We start from the raw sequence: 26,325 nt of genomic DNA on the forward strand, positions 1-26,325 counted from the left end.
GGGGGGGGGGGGGGGGGGGGGGGGTTGCGAGCACTTGGGAGAAGGGAAATTATGAAGGCGTACGGGGAAACGGCGGCGACCAGAAAGTAAGAAAACTAAAAATGCTCATTTTTGAAGGGGAGGATGCATATGGATGGATCTACAAAATAGAGAGGTACTTCGCCGTCAACAGTTTGACGGAGGAGGAGAAATTATCGGCCGCAGGACTATGTCTAGAAGGGAAGGCACTCTCTTGGTACCAGTGGAGAGATCAGAGGAGGCCCATCTGGAACTGAGGAGAATTTAAGGACTGCTTGATCGAACGCTTCCAAACCGATCGGGGAGGAGACTTCTATGAGCAGTTCTTTGCTTCGGTGCAAGAGGGATCAGTAGCAGACTATCGGGAGAGGTTCGAGCACTTGGCCAGTAGACTAGAGCGTCTGTCAGATACGGTACTGGTGGGGAACTTCATAAAAGGCCTGAAGGCGGAGATCAGAGCGGCAGTAAAGGTCCTGATGCCACGGGATTTGGGGGAGGCCATGAAGCTTGCACAACTGGTGGAAAATCAGAAAAACCTAGAAAAGGGAGCGAGGAGCAACAGCTCAGGAAGCACTTACAGGTAGACGAATACTCACCTAGCACCCAAGGGGTCGGTCGCAGGAGGGATTAAAGAAGCTCCAAAGGAGAAGACAGTGGGAGGAGGGAGTGGAGGAAATTTCAAAGGCTGACAGAAAAAGAGATGCAGGAGAATAGGGCCAAGGGGTTGTGCTTCAGGTACGATGAAAAGTATACGCCAGGGCATCGGTGCAAGGACCGAACTCTTCAGGTTCTCACCGTCTGTGATGACAAGGAAACTGAGGAGGGAGGTAAAGAGGAGACATAGGAGGAGAAGAAGGAGAATCTGCATTTGGATCTGGCCGAGGTCTCCCTGAACTCAGTGGTAGGATTCACTACAAATCATACCATGAAGGTGAAGGGGGAGATAGAGGACAGGAATGTGGTAGTGCTAATTGACAGTGGGGCCACTCACAATTTCATTTCCACTGAGGTTGTCGACCAACTGGGAGTGAAATTGGTATATACCAGTTGTTACGAGGTGATGATGAGCACGGGGAAGGTGAAAAAAGGCCAGGGGATTTGCAGAGGAGTGCTATTGACTATACAGGGAATTCAGGCGAGGGAATATTTTCTTCCACCAAAGCTTGGGAGTACAGATGTCATCCTGGGGATGAAATGACTGCAGACTTTGGGAGACACCAAAGTAAACTGGGGAGCACTCACGATGGAGTTGATAGTAGATGGAAGGAAAATGATAATTAAGGGAGATGCGGGGTTATCCAAATCCCTGGTTTCTCTTAAAACTATGGTGAGGGATATACAGTTGGAAGGCGGAGGATACTTGATGGAGCTGCACAGTTTGGAGGGAGCTAGGCTGGAAGAGGGAGACGACATCCCCCCCTCCATACAACCACTAATTCAACTGTTCCAAGAGGTGTTTCAACCACCTCAGGGATTGCCACCACAGAGGGAGCAGGAGAACGCCATCATTCTGAGGGAGGGGGTGTCACCCATCAGCGTACGACCTTATCGCTACCCTCAGTTTCAGAAAAATGAAATTGAAAAATTGATTAGAGAGATACTGGAAGCAAACATCATCAGACCAAGCGTCAATCCTTTCTCTAGTCCAGCGCTATTGGTGATGAAAAAAGACGACAGCTCGTGATTCTGTGTGGACTATAGGGCACTCAACAAGGAAACTATACCTGATAAGTTTCCTATCCCCGTTATTGATGAGCTGTTAGATGAATTGAGTGGAACGGTGATCTTCAGCAAGATGGATTTGAAATCAGGATACCATCAGATCCGGATGAAGGAGGATGTGCCAAAAACTGCTTTTCGAACTCATGAGGGACACTATGAGTTCATGGTGATGCCTTTTGGCCTCACCAATGCTCCAACCACTTTCCTGGCACTTATGAATAAGGTTTTCAAACCTTATCTACGACGCTTTGTATAGATATTCTTCGACGACATTCTAGTCTACAACATGACGGAAGAAGAACACTGGGAGCATCTAAAAAAGGTGTTAGAAGTACTGCAAAAGCACCAGTTGATGGCCAACTAAAAGAAATGCTGCTTTGCACAGGCCAGTGTAGAGTACTTGGGCTATGTTGTATTAAAAGGAGTGACAGCAGATCAGTCTAAAATTGAGGCTATGTTAAAGTGGCCCGTACCTAAAAATCTGAGGGAGCTGGGGGAATTTCTAGGACTGACAGGGTACTATAGAAGGTTTGTCAAGGGATACAGCATCGTAGCATGGCCACTCACTGAGCAATTGAAGAAGGACGAGTTCCTATGACGGGAGGAGGCCACATCAGCATTCGAGAGCTTGAAGAAGGGTATGACTACGGTGCCGGTCCTAGCCTTGCCATCTTCGACGACATTCTAGTCTACAACATGATGGAAGAAGAACACTGGGAGCATCTAAAAAAGATATTCTTCGACGACATTCTAGTCTACAGCATAATGGAAGAAGAACACTGGGAGCATCTAAAAAAGGTGTTAGAAGTACTGCAGAAGCACCAGTTGATGGCCAACTTGAAGAAATGCTGCTTTGCACAGGCCAGTGTAGAGTACTTGGGCCATGTTGTATCAAAAAAAAGGAGTGGCAACAAATCAATCTAAAATCGATGCTATGTTAAAGTGGCCCGTACCCAAAAATCTGAGGGAGCTGAGGGGATTTCTAGGACTGACAGGGTACTACATAATATTTGTCAAGGGATACAGCACCATAGTATAGCCACTCACTGAGCAGTTGAAGAAGGATGGGTTCCTATGGGGGGAGGCGGCCACATCAGCATTTGAGAGCTTGAAGAAGGCTATGACTACGGTGCCGGTCCTAGCCTTGTCAGATTTCACTCAGATCTTCATAGTGGAGACAGATGCATCTGGATACGGGTTGGGCACAGTACTTATGCAGAGTCGTAGGCCTATTGTCTATTTCAGCTAGGTGTTGACTAGGGGTGCAAACAAGTTGAGTTGAGCTCGAGTCAGGCACTGTTCCAGTCGAGCTCGACTATCAAATACCGAGCTCGAGCTCGAACTCGAGTCGAGCTCGACTCGTCTCATATGTCGAGCGGCTCGTCGAGATCAGTCGAGCTCCGCTGCGAACTCCGTCCCGTATAGGCTTGCCGAGCTAAGTCGAACTCCGCAGTGAACTCCGTCGTCACGAGCCCTCCATCGCGTCTGGAGCTGATCAAGATCGCGTCTATCTTTGAGATCTAGCATCCCGAGCTCTCCATCGCGTCCGTCGTCGATTCCCGAGCTCATCGTCGAGGTTGCAGTCGAGTCTCGAGCTCATCGTCGGGGTTGTCGTAGAGTCCCAAGCTCGTCGTCGCGACGCCGTTGAGATCTAGCGTCTGGAGCTCATCAAGATCACGTTCGTCATTGAGATCTAGCATCCCGAGCTCTCCATCGCGTTCACCGTCGAGTCCCGAGCTCATTGTCGCGGTCGCCGTCGAGTTCCAAGCTCGTCGTCGCGTCCACCGTCGAGATCCAGCGTCCGTCGAGTCCCGAGCTCATCGTCATTTTCTTGTCCACCCGACCTTCATTCATCATCCCGCTCGTAGCTACCCAAATTTTTTTCCCGCCCAATCACACACTCGCGCTACTCGTCGAGCCAACGAGTCGAGTCGAAGATCTGTTCGAGCTCGAGCTCGATAAGTCAATCGAGCTCGAAATGTTGTTCGACTAGTGAGCTCGATAAGATCGACTCGTCAAGTCAGTTACCGAATCGAGTCCAAGCCGGCTCGCGAGTCGGTTTGACTTGTTTGCACCCCTAGTGTTGACTGCTCGAGCTAGGCTGAAGTCGGTTTATGAGAGAGAGAGTTAATGGTCATCATTTTGGCTATCCAGAAGTGGCAAACCTACCTACTTGGGATGCATTTCAATGTCATGACTGATCAGTGGAGCTTAAAATACCTGCTGGAAAAGCAGATGGTAATAGAGGAGCATCAGAGGTGGCTATCCAAGTTGTTGGGGTACGATTTTGAGATTCAGTATAGACCAGGAGTGGAGAACAAGGCGGCGGATGCCTTGTCCAAATGTATAAGGGAGCTCCAGACGGTGTCACTATCTGTTCCTTTAATGCTTGATTGGGAGGCCATCATAGAAGAAAGTGCTAGGGATGAGGATTTGGGGAAGATCAGGGCAGACTTACTAAAAGACGGAGATAGCCACCCAGGGTACTCATCGGAGGGGGACAGACTACTATATCAGCGGAGGTTCGTGATTCCTTGAACCTCGATCCACATCCCAAACTTACTCCAGGAGTTTCATGGAAGCGCTGTTGGGGACCATTCAGGCGTGCAGAAGATATACATGAGGCTAGCTTTGGAACTGTATTGAAAGGGGATGCATAAAAATGTAGAGGAGATGGTAGCCAGATGTGAGATCTATCAAATGAACAAATACATGGCTATGTCACCAGGAGGACCATTACAACCATTGGCGCTACCGGGACGAGTATGGGAGGAGATATCCATGGACTTCATTGATGGGTTGCCCCGTTCAGAAGGATTCACGGTGATTTTAGTGGTGGTGGATAGGTTGAGCAAGTATGCACATTTCATACCCCTCCGGCACCCCTACACCGTAGTGACAGTGGCTTCAGCTTTCATCAGAGAAGTGGTCAGGCTACATGGAGTACCAGAGGCGATCGTATCAGATAGAGATAAGGTGTTCCTCAGCCATTTTTGGAGGGAGTTGTTCATGTTACATGGGACAGTTCTGAAGAGGAGCACAGCTTACCACCCACAGACGGATGGCCAAACGGAGATAGTCAATAAGGGCTTAGAGACTTACCTGAGATGCTTTGTGTCGGAAACACCCAAGCTATGGGCTGAGTACTGATATAACACCTCTTTTCATTCTGCTTCTCAGATGACCCCATTCAGGGAGTTGTACGGAAGGGATCCTCCTCACTTGGTGCACTTTGGGATTAACAGTACTCCAGTTTCTTCAATACAGGAATACTTGGAGGAGAGGGATAGAGTGCTAGAACAGTTGAAGAGACATCTGCTGAGGGCTCAACAGATTATGAAGAAAAAGGCTGACGGGCATAGAAAGGACATCCAGTTTGAAGTGGGGGAGAGGGTGTTCTTAAAGCTCCGACCGTATAGACAGAAGACAGCCGCCAACAGGAGGAATGAGAAGCTTACTCCAAGGCATTTTGGGCCTTATGAAGTGATAGAGAAGATCGGAGCAGTAGCATATCGACTAAAGCTACCATCAACGGCGACTATACATCCGGTCTTTCATGTATCGCAGTTGAGAAAAGCCATTGGTGGCTATACTGCCAATTCCGAGCTACCGGTGACACTTACTGAGGATTTCGAGGTGGTTTTGAAACCCTTAGAGCTGATGGTGGATCGCTAGAAAGAAGATGGAACTAAGGAAGTGTTGATCCAGTGGAAGAACCTTCTTGACTACGAGGCCACGTGGGAACCATATGAGAGGATGAAACATCAGTTTCCCAGCTTTCACCTTGAGGACAATGTGGTTTTTTGGGAGCGGGGTAATGTTACGGAACCAACCAAATCGACCCAGGAGGGGCCAGTCTAGTTCTACAAGAGGCGGGCTAAGTCGCCTCCTTGATGTGTCTCCGCCCAACTTGTAGACCCCCTTGAGGCGGCAATAGGAGGGGAAGGAATTTTGAAATTAGTTTATATTAGGGAAGTGGATTTAATTAATTAAAAGATTTGATATCTTTTGTATTAATTAAATAAATTATGAAGTTTTTAAGGAGGTGGATTTAATTAATTAAAAGATTTGATATCTTTTGTATTAATTAAATAATATCTTATATTAGGATGTTTTTGAGGAGGTGAAGAGGGCTATTTAAAGGGCATGAAGGGGCTAAGGTAGGTATGGATAGATTTGAGTTTCTCTTGGAGTCTTTTGAGGTTTGAGGGCTCTAGACCTTGTGTCTAGAGATTGGGAGAGAACGATCATCCTCTCGAATAGAGGATCACTTGTATCTTGATTTGTGTTAGTTTTGTTTTATTTTACTTGTTGCAATCCACTGTTTTGGGGCTGATTTCGCCCAAATTTTGCTTTATTCCCGCTGTTTTTCTTCCAATTAGTGATAGGTGTGCTTGCGAACTCAAGTATTCCCTTAGGGTTACTTGCGAACTCAAGTATTTCCTATCAACTTCACAACATCTTTTTAGTGCTAGCCAATGCTCCATCATAAAATCCTTAAATCTCTCTTTCAAGTGAATCAAAAAAATTCTTATGGATCTCATACTTCTCAATCTAAGTAATAATCATATAAACATCATTTCCTTACTTTTAACATACACAAATTAATTTTTATGGCAAAAAATCTCTACATACAAAATTCTTCCTACATAAAATTAAAATGATTCTTCATTTAATTATTAGCTTAAGAACCATTGAATTCTCCCATAAATTCATTATATAAACAAAGAATGATTATCCTATATTTATCATAGTCCAGAATATCTTCTTTATTTTTAAATATTGATACCAAATGCCTTATCATCATTATAAAGGAAGTCTACCATTATATTCCAACTACAAATACTTTTCATCACATTGTTTATAGTTTCTTTCTTGAGATTATTATGAATATGGAAAAAATAATTTGAAAATCATTCCCCCCATAAAAATCTAGCCCATCAAACATGCAAAATTTTAGAATAGTACAATACTTTAAATCTAAATAGTTCCTTGCAAAATTCTTCAAAGGCTTCAGGCATTAGATGATTTATTTTTTCACATATGCTAAGATGTGTAGAAAAGCTCCTAATAGTAAAAATAGTTGGTGGTGGAAATGTGGAATCCAATTGTGCAAGAAAAGATTAAAAATAAGAAGATTTGTTATAAAAATTGGTTTAATTAAAAAATTCTGATAATTGAGAAATATATAAAGTGGCTCGTAAGGATTCTAAGAAAGCAATATGCGATGCAAAGACATTAGCTTTTAGTGATTTATATAATAGATTAAATACTAAGGAGGGAGAAAGATATATGTATAAGTTAGCCAAACAAAGAGATATGAGTAGTATGGATTTAGCTAAAGTGAAGTGTATTAAGGATGAAGATCAAAAAATACTTTTCTTAAAATATGATATTCAACAAAGGTGGATGAAGATTGTGAAAATAAGATTGACTATAGTGACCTTAGCACCCTAAATGAAAATAAAGATTTCTGTTTTTATCGGCGTATTAGTAAAACTGAAGTTAAAGAGGCTTTAAAGAAAATTAAGGGTGGAGAAGCTGTTGGACCTGATGATATTCCAATAGAGGTGTGGAAATGCTTAGGAGATGAAGGAATTTCTTGGCTTACTAAACTTTTTAATACTAATTTGAAGACTAAAAAGATGCCATATGAGTTGAGAATGAGTGTGTTAATTCTTATTTTTAAGAATAAAGGTGATGCACAAGATTGTACGAATTATAGAGGTATTAAGTTAATGTGTCATACTTTAAAACTATGGTAGCGAGTTATGAAGCATAAGTTGCGGCGTGATACAATGTTTCTCAAAATCAATTTGTTCATGCCGGTAGGTCGACTAATGGAAACCATACATTATTAAGAGGTTGATGGAGAAAATATAGAGAAAAAAGAGATCTTACATATGATATTATTATTTTAGAAAAAGCATAGATAAGTTCCAAGAGAAGTGCTATGGAGAGTTTCTGCAAAGAAAGGATGTCAATAATGCCTATATTCAACATCATTAAAGATATAATATGCATGACTATTACTGCTGTTCAAACACAAGGTGGTTTGACCAAGTATTTTCTTATTTCGGTTGGATTACATCAAGAATCAGCCTTAATTCCATATCTTTTTGCTTTAGTCATGGATGTTCTCACTAGACATTTGCAAGAGGATGTACCTTGGTGTATGCTTTTTGCTGATGATATTCTTCTTGTTGATAAGACTAGAGAGGGAGTTGAAGGTAAACTTGAATTATGGAGGTCAACCTTAGAGTCTAAAGGTTTTCACTTAAGTAGATCTAAAACGGAATATATGGAGTGTAATTTTAGTAGTAATAGACCTAGTGAGGGGATTGTGACTTTGGGCAATCAAGTCATCACGTTTTAGATATCTTGGATCTATTGTTCAGAGTGATGGTAAAATAGATGGGATATTATCAGCAGAATTCAAGTTGGATGGTTGAAGTGGAGGAATGCATCGGGCTTGTTATGTGATAGAAATGTACCCCTCAAACTTAAGGTAAATTTATATAAGATGGTAGTAAGGCCTGCAATGCTTTATGGTGCCGAATGTTGGCCATTAAAAGAGAAGCATAATACTAAGTTAAGTGTGGCAGAAATGAGGATGCTCAGGTGGATGAGTGGCTTTACCCTTAGAGATAATATACAAAATGAGCATATACGTGAAAAGGTTGGAGTAGCTCTAGTAGAAGATAAGATTTGAGAGAGTCGCCTTAGATGGTTTGGTCACATAAAAAGGCGGCCTTCCGATGACCCGGTTAGGAGAGTAGAGGTATTAGATTTGATTTGTGTTAAGAAAAATAGGGGTAGACCTAAAAAGACTTGGTTATAAAATATTAGGAATGACCTTTCTTTATTAGATTTAAACGAGAATTTGACTTTTAATAGGACACAATGCAGAAAACGGATTCATGTAGCCGACCCCATGAAGTGGGATAAAGGCTTGATGTTGTTGTTGTTGTTGTTGCTGCTAATAAGATGTGTAGAATGCATGAATTTCATTCAACATCATAATTTGCATGCTTTATATTTTTGGTATATTAAGTCTTTGGTATAAATTATCATCATCATCATCATTAGCCTTAACCAAATAATTTGAAGTCAATCACATATTCCAGTTGTTCCCGTTGAGTGTTGGTAAGTGTTAAATCTAGCATATAAAATCCCCATGCACAACTTCTATATATGATGTTTTATATTTACTCTTCCTCCTTCCTGATTCCTCTACCCTTCCTTGTTAAATTCAAACCACCTAAATATATTCTCTACTATCTTAACCTTCAATAGATGTTTCTACCATCATCCATCTATTATAATCATTCCACAATGTAGCGTTGATAAGTATCTCAAAACATCCATCTCAACATTCACATTTTTGCTACACTCAAGTTAATCATCATTGACTTCTTAATAGCAAAAATTTAATTCCATAAAACATACCAAGTCAAACTATAATTAATATATTTTATGTGAAAGACTCTCTCTTGTTGCATAATATACCCTTGAAGCACTAAAGCACTATCAATGATCTATACTTCCTAATATGCTCAAGAGGCTTCTCCAAAATCAATTATGCCTAATTTTGCCAAACATCCATCTTAGCATTCACATTTCTGGAATGTTCAACTTGGCCATCAGTAACTTTTTAACAGCTCAAAATTTGGGCCCATACATCATACTCAACAAAACAACAATTTTATAAAATTTACTTAGTAAACTGTAAACAAGATATTCTCTTATCACATAATGTGCTCTAAAGAAACTTCTTCGCAGCTATCTTTTCTTACATACCATGAGGCATTTTTCCATATCTTAGAATCATTTCATAATCCATTATTGTTAATTTTTCCACACATCTGTCTAAACATTCACACTTCTGCTATGTCCAACTTGGCCAACAAAATTTGTATCGCCCAAAACTTTAGTCCATACAATATATACAAGCTAACGATAATTTTATAAAAATTAGCTATAAGTCTCTATGCTATCTATTATCGCATGGTATACTCCTGAGGAAATTTATAATTAAACTACAAACTTTACTTAAGTATCACTTTAACTTTTAATACTATCAACTCATAATTATTAATATTAAATCTAACATTATATAATCAAGCTACCCTTTTATCTTCTAAAATTTTCTCTAATCCGCTAATTTTCATATATTTCATCATATGTATAACCGATAAAAATTATCATCAATCAAAAGCTTACATCGAGGTGCTTCATTTACAAAATCCCTTTGAGACTAATTCATCTAACTTTATAATCAGTTTTCAACCTTTACTAGTGTTGGAATAAATTCAACTTAAGAATCTCATTTTCAATACACTCAAATTGGCTATTAGAGAGTTCATATCCTCCAATACCCAAATTAATAGTTAGTCAAGTTGCAGATTTATAAATAAAGCTTAAAATCTGTATGATTGTCTCACATACCAAATTATACTCTTGAAACACATCAGCATATCAATCACCCCACAAACTCTAGAATTTATACCCTTATATATATCATAATTATTCTAAATAATCCATCACTTCTAGAACTTATGAAACATCACTTTATCTTCTGGTAATATAACATCATAATTATCAATTTCACACCCCAAAAAATGTATTAATTACATATCATATATTTAGCATATGTTTTACTAATCTTAAACCAGAATCGTCTAAATATTTTCTTTGTTGATCAAACATTTTACTTATTTTAACAAAGATTTCACTAATTAGAACTGCTATTAAAAGATAATGTACATTAAGATATCTCACTTTGAATATCATTTTTAGGCAGTTTCGTCATAAATTAAAAATGATGAAGATGTAATATCAATATTTGATATTATCCAACTAAAATTAAGAGTTCTTTAGACACTACACGAACTTCTTAGTTCTAACCAATGCTTTGTCAAACAAATCTTTCATAAACTTATCATATATTTAACAAATTTTTTCTTCATGTACATCAAAAAAATTCTTGTGGATCAAATTGATTATTTCGTTATTTTAAATATTATGATCCCTACATTCCCCTATAAAGTCACTGAATAACTCAAAATTGAATTCCCCATAACCATCATAATCTTGAATTCCTCTGATAATAATATCAATATGTCTCTTCATTTAGTAAAGGTAATCTACATTCCTTCCCTCTTAGAAATATTTTTTCCATCATATTATTTATAGTTTATTTCTTGCGATGATTCTAAAAATAGAAAAAAAAAATTTACTGCAGAAATCCAGCCATCGAACATGCAAATTTTTAGGCTATTTCAATGCTTCAACAAAGAAAAGTGTAGGACATCCTTTCTCAAGGTTATAAGGCCATGAAGCTTTTATTCTATCAAAAATGTTTAGATGTGTAAAATGCATGAATTACATTAAAAAATAGTCATCACATCTTCATACTTTATATTTATGTTCCATTCAATTTTTGACATAATTTTATAAACCATCATCATCATTAAACTTAACCAAATTATTTCAGGTAGGCTCTATGAATAGTCATTCTCAAGTTGTTAAAATTTAATGATGTTAGGTGTTAACCCTATTATACACAAATCCCCACCTTAAAAAAAATCCTTTCCCGTGATCCTTTTTTATTTTCCACTATCTTAATCTTTAGCAGATGGTTCTTCTGTCATCCTTCAACTATAATCATTTCTAATTTTTGCACGCATCCATCTTATTATTCTCAATTTTGTTTATGCTGAAGTTGATAATCATAGACTTTTTAAAAGCCCAGAACATGGCTCCATACAATATACCTGGCCAAATTGCAATTTAATTAAATTTGTTTCTAAACCTCCGTGATGTTATATTATCATATAATATGTTTCTAAGCACTTCTCCAATAGTAAAAAAGACAAGTCGAACAATAGTTCCCAACATAAAGGGGTTTCCTATCCTAACAACTCCCTATAACAATAAGAAGCTCTTGTCAACCTCGTTACAATCTGGATAGTTATATTTAGATCAGTTGATAGCACATGCCAACCAAAATTTTTACAACAAAAATTCTAGATGAATATTCCCCTGAAAAATTCAAGTTTCCTAACTATCAACATTAATGAGGGTCTCATCAATCTTGGTCATCCAATGGATAATATAGTTTCAGATTTTTTGTGCCGAGTATTTCTCAAGATACTCAAGAATTCAACTCAAACATGGTTCTCCAGACTTCCTCTAAGAAGTATCAATCTTTCAATGGATTGAGCAGCAAGATCATAATGCAATTCTTAAGCACCCAATGCCTGATGATAAGCTTAAGGTTTGCATCAAGAAAACATAATGACCTAATAATGCTCAAAAACATCATATCGATGTTATGATCTATTATTTTAACAACTACAATTGACTCCCCATAAGAAGAATAAATTTAGTCATCTCAATTCAACATGCAAATCGACTGGATTATTCAAACAAATGTCTCTCAACCAAATATCTTCACATTAGAAAACTCTTCAAATAATCAAAATTCTTTTGAATGATCAACATGCATTTAACAAATTAGATTAGCCAATCAGACCCTCTGCTATCTCCAAGAAAGGTACTCATTCAAAGTTTAGCCCGACTCTAGAAAAGCATAGAAGGGAATATATTAAGAAATAAAGCTCCATAAGAGTTAGGATTTTTAATCTTTTCAAACCACAAAATTTATATAAAATATAATATTTTTTTAACTATTAGAATATTTCTTTGATCAAATTATTTTGTTAAATAGATGGAGCAAGCGAACCGTTCAGATACTTAATGATTTAACAACCTATGAATATCTAATAATAGCCAATGCACTAGTTATAAAAGCCAAATAAGCCAACAACCAAGGCTAAGATAATAAGAAATGATGGGGTCGAGCATAACTACATATAGCTTCATAATGAAGAAACCTACTTACAGTATTCCAAAGTGATGACTCTCTCTTATGATGATTCTATGTGTGACTATCCAAAATAGTCTAACAACAATGACACCCAATTGGGAAAATTTTAGTGACAGAGCTAAAATAGTGGCGACTCTTATCTTAACAAAATAGCAATAAAAATAATCTAGATGAACAAGATGATTCATGAAGTTAAAAAATGATCCTGTCAACAACAACAACATCAAGCCTTTACCCACTATGTGGGATGGACTACATGAATCCTTTTTCTTCATTGTGTCATATTAAGAGTTAAAATTCACATATAAATCTAATAAAAAAAGATCATTTCTAATACTTTCTAATCAAGTTTTTTTAGTTCTACCTCTACCTTCTTAACATAGACCGGATCTAATACATCTACTCTCCTAACCGAGTCAATGGAAGGCTGACATTTTATATTCCATCCAAGACATCCAGACAAAGGTGTGAGTCCATTTATTAGATAGTATATGTTGCTTTGGCATGAGAATTTCATCCAAATAGTCCATGTCGTCATGGCACTAAAATGAAATTAGTTTAATCATTCACACAACAAGAATTTAGAAATACAAAAGTTCTCACCGATAACATGTATGCTTGCTTGATTCTAACCTTTCATGGCAAGGCAATCAAAGTAAAACAAGTTAATATTTAAAGGTTGCATTTCAAATCCAAACCAAACAACCCCAATAGAATCCTCACCAAAAAACACTCGTGTAGTTATAAATCTTCTCAGAATCTTAAGCTCCACCAAGCAACATCTTTCATCAAGAATGCCACGGCATAACAAAAGCTATTACGGATGAATAACCATCAATTCTTCATTTCAAAATTTATCTATAATGGTGAAATAATTTGAAATAACGGGAAACAATGAGAATGCTTACTTCAATCTCTCATGAAGATCAAATCAAGAATGCCCATGTTTGACACTAGGCACTAAAAAACACAATATAAACAAACCTGAATAAGCCCTAAGAAATGAAATTCATCCGATCATACAAAATGTGTTTGGTTGGTTCTAGAGATCCATTCAGATGAATCAATCATCATGGATTAGCTCAACACACGGTCGTGCCTAACACATAGACAACAAGACATAAACCAATTATCATCAATCCAATTGATCAATGGCTCTTTTGATTAACCAGTTCAATAAATCCAAACAAATTTTAATAAGATATGTTGAATAGAAATTTCATGGCTACAAATTAGGCATCTAATTTGCTCACCATCACCAATTCATTTGGAAACAATCTTCAATTACATGATTTGCCTTTATAACAAATGAAGATTAACTTGTTAGAAGTTTGTTCATTAAAAAAGAACAATTTTTCACCGGTCCCAACCAACGGCTTACGATCATATAGAGATGCAATGGTCCAAAAGAATGATTATCAAAGCCACAATTAATTCCTTATCTGACATCTAATTATACTACATTGGTGAAAGTTGATGCTATGCAGGAGAAGAAGGGCCAATGTATAAAATTTGTATACTTTTCTTAAGAAATCATCTCCCCCTCCTAACAAAATGGACACTAGTAATAAAATTGAATTATTTAAACCTGTGTCTCAGTGTGTTGTGAAAATTTCCTATCATTATGTCACATCATCATTACTCTCCTTGGTTTGAAGTATCTCGATTATGATCGACTCATTATCTATTAAATTCCAATGTACCCATTTTGCTTGATCCAACAAGCAAAACATCAAAACAAACAAGCAATCTACCACACATTTGATCCAAATGGATAAATTTTCCTAGCACTCACAACTTAAACATTCATAATTTTTATTTATTTAATTAATTACAACAACTTGTTTTAATATTTGTGACATTCCAAAAGACAAGGTGCAACAGCTAACATTAATGGTAACCAAGGGATTTCTTTTGAGGTAGCCATACGTCCCCACAAATCCATGTTCCACTAATAATCATGTAGTTCTTGTTTAGACTATCAAGGATGTTGGAGCTCCTACAACTAGCGTTGGAGTTCCAACTCCTAACTTTTTTGTCATTGTCAAGGTTATAACACAAAATGTCACATAAGCTTTCGGGTCAATTCGGCTACTCAAGTAACTCGAGCAATTCATCCAGTTCAATAGGCATCTTATCTAGCATAACAAGCAATTGCAATCACACAAGGCACTGTAGAAGCCTAAATAGATAAGCACTAAGCAGTACTAATTTCACAATTAGTTCAAGTGAACTAGGTGAACACAGCTCTCTTTAAGATGATACAAAGAATGGGTTCATAAGTTGTGCAAGCTAGTGAAGGGGGGAGATAGTAGAGGTATAGAGCAATTCCTGAACGTTCATTCTCATAGTTTTGATGGAAAAATAGATCCTATAAAATTTAAAGCTTAGCACCATGTCATTAAAAAATGACTTTGAAGATTGAAGTGCCCTGAAGATTGTAAAGTGGATATATCATCCTTTTAGCTCCATAATGGTGTTTACAATTGATAGGAAATCATCATCATAACAGCTTTAAATCTGGCGCAATAATTATGTAGATGAAGTTTGAGAGGCCGTTTTTGGAGCAATATTCCCTAAAGGCAACTGCAACGCAGATGAATGGCTTGAAAAAGTTAAGAGTCGGAATCAAAAGATTGTTTGTAAATACATGACTCAATTGCTCAGATCATCAAATATCTTCCCTCAACTAGACAATCTTATGTGCTGTTCATTAATAACGTACTATCATTTATTTATCTTTATAATTATATAATCTTAGGAACTCTAACATTGCTTTATCTGATACAAATTTTAAACAATAAGGAATTAATACAAATTAATATTATGTTTCATAAAATTAGTCCTAAATTGACAGTTTTCTTTAGCTCCAAGTTCATCAAATTAGGACTATAAATTATATTTGCTTTCCCTAATACAACCACTAATATTAGGCTAAATCAAAAATTAATTTGTCTTGACAAACTGTCCTATGGCTAAATTAAAAAAAATAATGATCGGTAAGTATATTAACCCAAAATTTTATAACAAACCATAAAAAAATGCGCCAACAAAGTAGCATTAAGGACATCAAGGTAATTCATTTGGATGACAAAAACTTAAACAACATATCTAGTCAAAATAAAAATAAATTAAAAAATATATATATCTAGACAAAATAAAAAATGCAAGAGTTATTGTTCTCCAAGCTTCCTATCAGGCATCTCATTAAGACATTTTGCTATAGCAAAGAAATTCAACTATTAGAAATAGATCATCCAGTCCAAGAAAAAGTTTTATAATGCATAAGTTTTGTGATAATCACTCACTCATTTTGTCATTATCAAGGGCAGAGCTCCCTTTTGGCAAGTATTGTCTAGCTTTACCATTCCAATCCTCCTCAAAATTCTCGAGCTCATCTAGCACCCAATTCATATAAATTACATGAGCAGTCCACATGAATGCATAAAACAAAGGACGGCCAGTCCAAAAGAAACTTTATCCATCATATATACCTTCATTCAAGTTATGCAGAGTTTGAAGCGTATCTACCCTCCCATCAGAATTTAGCTTTCTCGTAACTGAATGACCCTGCAAGATCAATGCCAAGTTAATTGTCAATACATCACCAAATTCAGAGTAAAAATTCTCAACATTTATGCCTAAGAATAAGTTTAATGTTGGGATGAGGTAAGTAAAAAACAAAAAATTATGCTCAAGACCAATGGACATCTACCTTCCCATGCATTCCTCTAGATATCCTGTGACTGGCTTTACGGTTAGTCAAGTCAGCTTCTTTGCTCTCCTCCATAACCACCTAGATTGAAGCCATGCATTGTAAAAGGTCCCATAAGAATCCATAACTGAAACATCCTGTTATTCATAAATCATAAAAGAAAAACCACCAAAGACAGTCATTTCACTTACTCCATCACCGCCAGCTCTCCTTGTGGTAGAAGAAGTGTAACATGTTCCACTAGGACCGCCATAGGAGACGGTAGAGCTCTGAAAGAAGAAAGAACCATTTTGTTGGCGTTTTGCATTAGCCCTGTTAAACTCACTGGTGATGTGCAATTGCTTGTTCTTGCTCCCTACAATAATTTTTTTCTTTTATTAAACACCAATAATTATTTTCAAAGCATGCAGGAATCAAATCAGCCTATTTAACAGGCATCATATCAAACACACAAACCTTCCACATCCTCATCAGGCTCCTCAACATATGGATTCTTGTCAGACCTCAAGTGTTTTCTGGGGTTGGTCGTCTTCTCTAAACCATTATTTTGTTCGTCTTCCCCCTCTTCATCATCTGAAGTTAGTTCTTTGATTATTGGTCCCTTTGATCTGTTTGGCGGTAAATTCCCGTGTTGCAGAAATCCACCATGCGTGGTATTGCTTGATGCTCCGAAGATATTCCCTCCATGACCAAAAAGGTCATGCCCCATCATGCCCTCAAAGGGACGAGTGAAGAAAGGATCGTCAAAGGGGTCCGACCCCCCGAAGAAGCTTGAAATCAGGCCCCCTGGTCTCCCAAGTCCACCAAATCCACTAAATGAACCAAATCCAAGAGGAAGCCCCCCAAACCCAAATAAATCATCCCTCCCACCTCTGCCCCTCTGCATCTTCACCGCCTAGAAACCTAAAAATGGGTAAAAGTTTAAGTAATAAAAAAAAACAGATATCATGGCTATAAATCCTATACGAGAAGGAAATAGATTACACAATTCTATAAACAGAATAACAGATTGATGAAAAAAAAAGTACGAATACATTCGGGAAATCAGAATCAAAATAATAATCTATCACCAAATAAAAACCCTAGGCCAGTCTCAAAAACGAAAGAGTAAAGGTTGAGAGATGATTAAAGATTACCTAAACGATCGGATGGAAAACGATTGAAAAATAGTTTGAAGAAATGAGAAAAGGCGATCGATGAAACTACGAAGATATATTTGCAAGAGGAGCTTTTAACACGGCGAGACGTAAAAATTTGGATTTTGCTGCAACTAATTTTTCAGCAAGTCGACTCACCAGTCTGATATCCTTTTTTTTTATTATTATTTGGGAAATCCGGTATGATATCTCGCGGTAGATTCTAGAAGGGAAAAAAAGAGAAGTAATTTTGATTTTTGTTAATTCGGTTTATGAGGGTGGTAGCCTGGTAACTACATAAAATTTTAAAGTTTTTAATTAAATTATAGGACAGAATTTCTTTTTATCATAGCTTTTGGATCATATTTAAATTTATATATATATATATATATATATTTAAATCCTCTAATTTTGAGAGATCCATTTGAGATTTAAAGTATGAGCTATGCATGTGAATAACATTCTTGGGGTAGATTATTAGTGAATGATTGGAATCCAGTCATTCTCTAATCGTATCATTAATCGTGCTTAAGAATTATTTAGTTTCCTTTTGCATATGTAGGATGCACGAGTAGCTAGTTTAGGCTCTCCTAATTTTAAGGATATAGTGTGTTATGTGTTACTACATTTTTCATTTATATTACTCTAAGGGTTAGTATCTAATACTTGATTCAAACCTATTTAACATAGTGACATCCTTTGAAACTATGGTTATAGAAATTAATTTTTAAAAGCAAAAATAAAAAAGTAGAAGCTACTCCAAACAAAGCGTAAGCTTTTCCTAATGGCTATTTGAGGTTTTCAACACTTTGCTAATGCATCAAAACACTATTTCAAAACTTTGACAAAAATAAAATTGTAACCAAATCAGTTCTTAAGGAATGGAAAAGCAATCTATAGTCTTTACTATTTAGAACAACTTCCAACCGCCTCAATGACCATTCACTGAAAAATCATTTTGTTCTTGCTGACAGCTTTTCTTCATTACAGCTTTTCTTCATTGCATATTACTTCAAGCAACATTTTCCATATTATTTCTATAAGAGAAATCAAAGTATTTAATTGCATATCTTTTTGAAGTTATTATCAGAGTTTTTTGTTACGTCAAATTTTTATTGCAATTTTGGATTTACAAAAATTTGAAAAGTTTATTTGTAAATGTTATGAATCTTGGAGGAAGCTTGAGCTACTCGGATGAAAGAGGGAGATGGGAGGGGGAGAGCCAAAACTGAACTTCAATATTATTTATTGGCTTCTGTCTCAATTATTACAACATATTATATTAATAGAAGAATGAACCTATTAAGATAACAAGAACCTAAGGAACAACTAACTTAAAACTGGATCAATACCAAACAATCTCTACCTTGATCTAGATTTACAAAACTTGAAAAAAGAAATAAAAGATATATGTTGTCTACAAAGAGCATGCATGCATGTCTTCCCTGCCGATTGTCTCCTCTCCTCCACATGTTGTTCATAAAGAACAACTCAAGAAAAGAACTCCACTAGACGGTCACTAGCTTCTCCTTCACCTACTTCCTCAAGAACTGCTATGTCAACTTCTCAAGCCTCTTACTGCCAAAGCCCGAGCCCAGCTCCACCTCTTCTTCACTTGATGTTCAAAAATAACAGCCCAAGAAATACCTTCCCTTTCGATCCTCCAGTTCTCCCGATCTGTCGACATATCAGGCCTCGTATATTGCTCCTGTCTCCAAAACAATTAATGAAGCTCCACCTGCTTTCAATTCTGAGCCTGGCACACCCATCGGCCCAGGGTTAGCCTTCCTCTTGCGAACCCCATATACACACGACTTGCCCTAGCGCTTCACGCCTTGTACTTGCGCTATACCTGTGCCTTGTGTGCATACGCCTGCTCCCCCGACGCATCCGCTAGTGCATCACGCCTTGTGGGTTGCCCATGCCCCACGCTCGATCTTAACAGTCATATGAGCCCGCATATCACCGACCAGGCCAATCGCGACACTCCCTCCTACATGACCCGCGGCCTCCAACTAGCGTGTTTCTGATTATGTTCCCGCTCTGACCTGCACGCGAATGGTCTACGTGCCCATATCCTAGCCTCAATTGAGAATGGGAGCCAGTTATCCACTCTACCTCACGCAAACGATCTCATGTGAGAGAACGCTAACAATAACTCTTGTATTGTGTACACTCCATCTTGTGCACGACTACACCAGCCCTCTCGCACATTTGCACAGAGCCCGTTTTCCTAATGAGACATGTGTGATCCCGTTCACGACCAAATCTTGCTCGCACAGTATCCTACTCTTGCACGAACAAGTCCACCGCGCGCCCACGCCCTCACCGCACAACCTAATCATTTTGCACTTGATTCTTGTTTCACGTGCAATCTTGTGACCCTGGCTACGACAACCCTTCGCTTGTCCACGACACATAGGACACATGGCCAAACTACCATCTCCTTCCTTGAACAAATCTTGCCGACCCTCCCTCCTCTTTCTTGAAAGCAAGAACTTCCTCCACTTCCACCTAACTTTGATACTGGTTGTTATAAATTTGGGAGGAAGCTTGAGCTTCTTCTATGAGAGAGGGAAATGGGAGGGGGAGAGCCAAAATTGAACTTTAATATCATTTCTTGGCTTCTATCTCAATCACTATTACAACGCATTATATTTATAGATGAATGAACCTACAAAGATAACAAGACCCTAAGGAACAACAAACCTAAAAATGGACCAACTTAACACCTAACAATATATTTATTTTAAATGATTTTTTAAGCGACTGAATATTTATAGAGAGTTTTTTTTTTCTTTTCCATATTTCATTCTCTTGACAAGCTCTTCAAGCAATACGTCTATATTTCCCTAGGAAGCAAACAGGTCGTTCACTAAAAACTCATTCAAGCTTCTTTCAAGATTGTTTTTTAAAATTAAACAAAGCTTTTTTGTATCTAAGTTTATTTGAATTTTTCATTGGGAAGCTATTTAATGCAATACAAACAAGACAACTAAGTCATACATTTTATACTTCCATTAAGACTTAAATCTTATCAATAGTTATTGTGTCAACTCAATCTTTAGAAATACTTTTTAAAATGTAAGGTTCATTGTTGACTACATATATTTTGTGTGTAAGATAAAATTTTCATTATACACATCAATGTAGAAGTTGTGAGAGGTTGTGAGCAAACTAGCATGTGTTTTTTTTCAATCATTTGTGAAGTTTATGAAATTTTGGGTTTAGGAAAACTTTTCTTGATTATATGTTTTGGGGTTGTATCAGTAATTGTAGAGAAGTGCATGATTGGTTTCACTCGCCCATGAAGAAGAATGTGTTAATATAAAAACTTCTTTATCCCTAAAAGGAGGTTAATTTATGTGGTTGTAGTTACAAGCATGGGATAGTGGAGTCCTACTATATGTTGGAAAGCATATATCTAGTGCTTGTTAATTCTGCCAACTCAGTTTAATTAATAAATATGCATCCAACGTCTATTGATATACTAACTTAACTGACTAAGAAATACATATAAGATCAACTTCTACTAGTTTATCAATAGGAACTCTCATTTCTTGACACCTTGCAATGTGGCATCTTCTACCTGACACCTATCATTGATCACACTCACATGCATCCACCAAATCTAGAACTTATCACTCTTGGACCCAACACCGGTCTTGATTCCACATACTACTCTTGCATTTATCAACTTCCTTCTTAAAACCTCAGGGTACTCTTGGGCTAGACCTTATCACAAGCATGCCAGGTGAAAGCAACATGATACTTTTTAAGGTATGTTGACTCTTGACTCAATAGGTACCTTGGCCCAACTTGCATTTTATATAAAAGCTCAAATTTAGTTAACAACCTATTCCTTTGTACCACTTGGACACCACTTTTGGTCAATTAGCAAATAAGCCAAAGCCCTTTGGGTTAATATTTTTAATCTTCTTCATAGATTGTATGTTTTTTTTAAGGGGCATCAAATTCATTTGTGTAAAATATATAATGATATATTTTATGTCTTCTAAATGCCTAATCACTAAAACCTAATTTATTGTGCTTAGAATAGTGTTAGTATATGTTAGTTGACTGACTCCTAAATCTAATATATTCTCCTATGAATTTTAAGTATTGAAGCTTTTAGTAGATTTTTACATTTCTAACTTGTAACTGTCATAATTGGTTTGTCGCATTTACAAGAGAAGCTAATTGAAATTGGTTAACATTCAAAGATGTTTATTGTCATAATCTCCATATATATCCTCAAGATAGATCCTAAGCCAAGTGACATAAAATTTAATGTATTTGTTTGATTTTCTTTTCCTAATTGGATAAAGGCTAAATCAAAATTTAATGAAATAAGAAGATTGTTTAGCCTGCAATATCATAGTTTTCTTGCCTTAGATATATACCTAAATAACCCTCTAAGTTATCATTTCCTTAGAAATCTCCATATAAAGGTCTACGTTGTAATGACATTACTATTTCTAAAGGCACATGGGGTTTATTAATTTATAAAGCACTTGTGATTTCATTTATAGTAACATTGATGTAATGGTGGTAAGAGTTAGTGTACTAACAATTTATGTGATAAAGTAGGCATTCTCTCTCTCTCTCTCTCTCTCTCTCTCTCTCTCTCTCTATATATATATATATATATATATATGTGTGTGTGTGTGTGTGTGTGTGTGTGTGTGTTGGGAAAGCCCCTAAATCAAGAGGGTGATGATATGCATGTTCAAGCTAATTTCCTCTTCTATATATCTCCCTCAATTTACCACTATCATCACCAAATCTCCAAATTGCTTTTAACACCACCATGAAGGCACATTCTCCATAATTTATTGGTTGATCCATTTTCCCTTTAATTAGAATTGGTTGACCAATTTTCCCTTTCTTAATTTTGATTTAAAAATTTGTATCTCATACATTTAATTTTATTTTTCTTTTTGCGTGTGGATTATAATATAAATCTAAAGTGATAAAATTTATCTCTTTCTACTTATATGATATTTTATTAGATTTAAATGAGAATTTGACTATTTTAGGAACATAATAGAGAAAAATGATTATTCATGAAGACGAACACACGTAGTGGGATAAAAGCTTGTTATTGTTATTGTTGTTGTTGTTTGCTTGTATGATGCCTAACATGAAATATAGATGATATTAATTATTTAGAATAATCAAATATATAATGTTAAGGATAAGAGAATTAGACATCTTGTATTTGAGTTTCAGTATGTCTTTAAACTTAAAATAAAGGACTCAAAGATCTTAAAGACAAGCCGAACTATTCTTTTAGCTCCATTAATTCTTCAGCAAATTATCCTTCACAAATATTTTTTTTTAGGGACATTTAGGCCAATTAAGACAGATTCATACACACATCACTTATATAAGATTTGAACACAATACCTCTTAATTTGTAGCATAAACTCCCAACTAACATTTCAAAGTGAGTTGTGTCTCCTCCATTGTGATTTATGAATATGTAACCATTGTTGGTTCATTCAAAGATTGCATTAATGTTGTAATTAATTTCTTTTATTCACATCTTTTGTTAAATAAAAAGTAAAGTAGTTGTGGTACACTTTAAAATTCGAGCTACCCATCTAAATTAAGGTACGCACAAGCCCATGAACAAAGCTCTTAGATAAAAAGGTTAAAGGCTAGCTGGGTGTTAAGATCTTGTCATTAAGTTTCACTTGGTTGCATTTAGTTGATAAAAAAATATATAGTTATATAGTACTATAATAAGTATTACCTTTTGTATAGGCATTTAGTACATAAAAATATATTATTATATTTGAGAGATTTTTTAAAATTAAAAGCATCATTAAATAGTATAGTTTAAAAAGGATTATAATTTAAAATATCTTTTACAAATTCAAATTAAATTTCAATTTTCTTATAACAAGTTGAAAAATATGTTTTACAAATGCAAATTTTCTTCTAAAACATCTTTTAATATTTCAGTTAATGAAATATGCATTTAAAAGTTAAATTTATTTTGATTATTTTTAATAAAATGCACAAGTAATTTTTTTTTGGCAAAATGAACCCTTCATTTGATAATTTGGAGTAAAAGAATGCAAAAGTGGATCAAAAATCATAATAATTCAAAAGTTGATAATTTGACATAAAGAAATAACTTTTGTACTCTAACATTGTCAGAGATGGATAGGAATATAAACTTTGATTATTTGTTTTGGGTCTTTAGAGGACTGGCCAACGATTATTATTATTGCAAATGAAAGGACGAGATTGGGCAGCGTTGGAGGGGGAGATGTAGGTGGCTTAAATAATGGAGAGGAAGACCCAACTACCAATGTATTAAAGTTTGAATTTAAAGTAATTGCTGTGATTGGGATAAGATTGATTGACGAAAATATACACAATGGGGGCAATGATTAAGCTCGTTGTTGGATGTTGTTAATTAAAGCAAGCATGATTAGGAGTTTCAAAAGGAAAAAAATTATTATGTGCGTTCAATAAATTGTTTGGAGAGTAATCATAATTCGCTACATCATCCGATACACAGTAGTATAAAACACTGGTACACAGCAAAAAAAATGATGTAGCGTATCCTGATTTGCCTTCGAAAAATGTCCGGTGACCGCACAGAATAATTTCACTTCAAAAGGAGGGAGACATGCATATTATCTAGAATATTTATATCAGTAAGTTAAATTTATACACATCATATATACAAAATTCGAATCTAAAAATTTTTAGTTAGGAGCTTCCCAGCTAAATGATCTTTCTCATTAATGATTCTGCCAATCCAACCATTAAAATTTTGAAGTCATATTTTTTGGATTTTTATGATTGAGTTTTGTGTATTGTATTTTTTTATTTATTGATTGAAGGATTTTCTAGAGTTAGTTGCCATTAGACCAATAAAACCAGCCCTTGATTGGCCGCTATGCTTGGCCTTTTTTAAGATATGTTGATTGCATGATCCTCTATACTCTTTTAAATTAGTGGAAAGTTTGATTTAGCTCATTTATTATTGATAAGAATTATGAATATTTAAATATAAATAAAAACATAGACTAGAATCATAGCACAAAAATTCTATAAATAAGCATTAATTTGACTCATTTAAGTGATTAAAAGTTGTATGGTTTTCCAAATTCGAAGGAAAATATTTATAATTAAAAATATTAAAGCACAAAATAGACTAGCTTCTATAGTTCTATGGCCAAAAAAATTAAATCAGGAAAGAGATTAGAATTATACCATTATTTCAATCTCAAATCAAGCCTTTCAAATTTTGATTTTCATGTACTTATTATATCTGAACGAACACTATCTTGTCTTCATCGTCTCTCCATGGAGATAAATTTATGAATATTTCTTTCCTTTTTCAAACTATCAATAAGCTTTAAAAAAGTTTTAGCTGTTTTTTAAACAATTTTTTAGTTTCAAAATTTTAATTTTTTTGTTTAAAAAATAATAAAAAGCCGCCCCAAATAAAACCTTATTCTCCATCTTGTCAGTTAGATATATATCTTTTTGAGCTATCACAACATAAACTTTGAACTATCCCGGCGATTTTAGCCGCCACTAATTCTTTGCAGATCGCTGCACCCCACTATAATTGCTATGCGTTGCAAAGGCATTTCGCAACGGTTTAATGACCGGCGGGATAGATTGAATGAAGTGTCAGATTTTGTAACCGCCACAAAGCATCAGATTTGTAACGGCTATAATCTCCCCAAACCTTAATCTCCAAAGTTTTAAAATAATGGAGTAATTCATCAAACATATTTAATAATTCTTGATAAGTAAAACTTCTGAAGTCTGAATCGTTCTCACAGATATAAAAACTAAAAAGAGAGTGATTTTCTTTTACTTTCTCAACACCAATAACACAAAGGCAAATTATTCTTTTACTGCTTTGCTTTCCGGCCCAGAGACTTCTGTTTTTGAATTCCTCTTCGTCTGCCTCTTCTCTTTGGAAGCTCAAGAAAAAAAAAACCCCACAAAACTCTCTACGAGAATTCGTTAGAATATTAAAATTTTAAATTTTGATACAATAAAAACATTCTAGCTAAGGCTTCCAACTAAGAGGTCCAAGATTTTATTAGCAAATAATAAGAAAACTTACCAACAAGCCATTAACCAATAACAGTACTACACGTGTAATAGCCATAGACTCTCATTGCATTTGTAAACTCTATAAATAGAGCTTGTGTAACACTGAGATATGAATGAAATCAAATTAATATCCTAAACTCTTTATTGTATTTCTTGAATTGTCGGCCTAACAGCCAAGGCAACTTTTCATGGTATCAGAGCTCCGCGTCTGAGAACGAATTTTTTTTTTTCGTCTCGCCGTCACCATCTTCTCTCACAAATGGCTGGATCATTAACGTCCCTCCCTACGGTGGATTCCGCCACAGCAGCTTCTCAAATCAACTTCTCTCCTCAACTTAAATTCTTGATGAGCAACATCAAGAATCTTGTCTCAACCTCACTAACAGCCACCAACTACCCGATTTGGAGATCTCAGGTGTTCAAGATCTTCAGTGCAAATGGATTCAAGGGATTCTTGGATGGTTCGACTCCTGCTCCAAACCCCTCTGCAGTCAGTTCTTCAAATGTGGACGACACAGCTCAAGCTCAGTGGGATCTGACAGATCAAAACCTAGCAGCCACCTTATATTCAGTAATTTCACCGACTATTCTTCCGTATGTGCTTTCACTAACTCATACCGCAGAAATCTGGGAGACACTCGAGCTTCGGTTACAATCCACGACAAGATCTCGCGTTATTCAATTGAAAAACGATTTACACCATCTGGTTAAGGGTGATAAATCAATGACCGACTACCTGCTGGATA

At 36.2% G+C, this 26,325-nt stretch overlaps 1 protein-coding gene across 1 annotated transcript in view; it reads right to left on the reverse strand.

Moving 5' to 3' along the window:
* The window catches only part of LOC110106789 (myeloid leukemia factor 1), a 29,053-nt gene extending 11,417 nt beyond the window's left edge, over positions 1-17,636 (reverse strand). The window contains exons 1-6 of the mRNA XM_020836804.2: positions 17,483-17,636; positions 16,803-17,249; positions 16,538-16,701; positions 16,347-16,427; positions 16,126-16,201; positions 15,940-16,029 (exon numbers count right to left, since the gene is read on the reverse strand). Of these exons, the coding sequence (XP_020692463.1) occupies positions 15,940-16,029; positions 16,126-16,201; positions 16,347-16,427; positions 16,538-16,701; positions 16,803-17,232 (841 nt within the window). The 5' untranslated portion in view covers positions 17,233-17,249; positions 17,483-17,636. The remainder of the gene's footprint in view (positions 1-15,939; positions 16,030-16,125; positions 16,202-16,346; positions 16,428-16,537; positions 16,702-16,802; positions 17,250-17,482) is intronic.
* Between the last annotated feature and the right edge of the window lie 8,689 nt (positions 17,637-26,325).

The sequence above is a fragment of the Dendrobium catenatum genome, unplaced genomic scaffold (genome assembly GCF_001605985.2).
Source record: "Dendrobium catenatum unplaced genomic scaffold, ASM160598v2 fragScaff_scaffold_1656, whole genome shotgun sequence".
In the NCBI taxonomy this organism is placed as follows: domain Eukaryota; kingdom Viridiplantae; phylum Streptophyta; class Magnoliopsida; order Asparagales; family Orchidaceae; genus Dendrobium; species Dendrobium catenatum.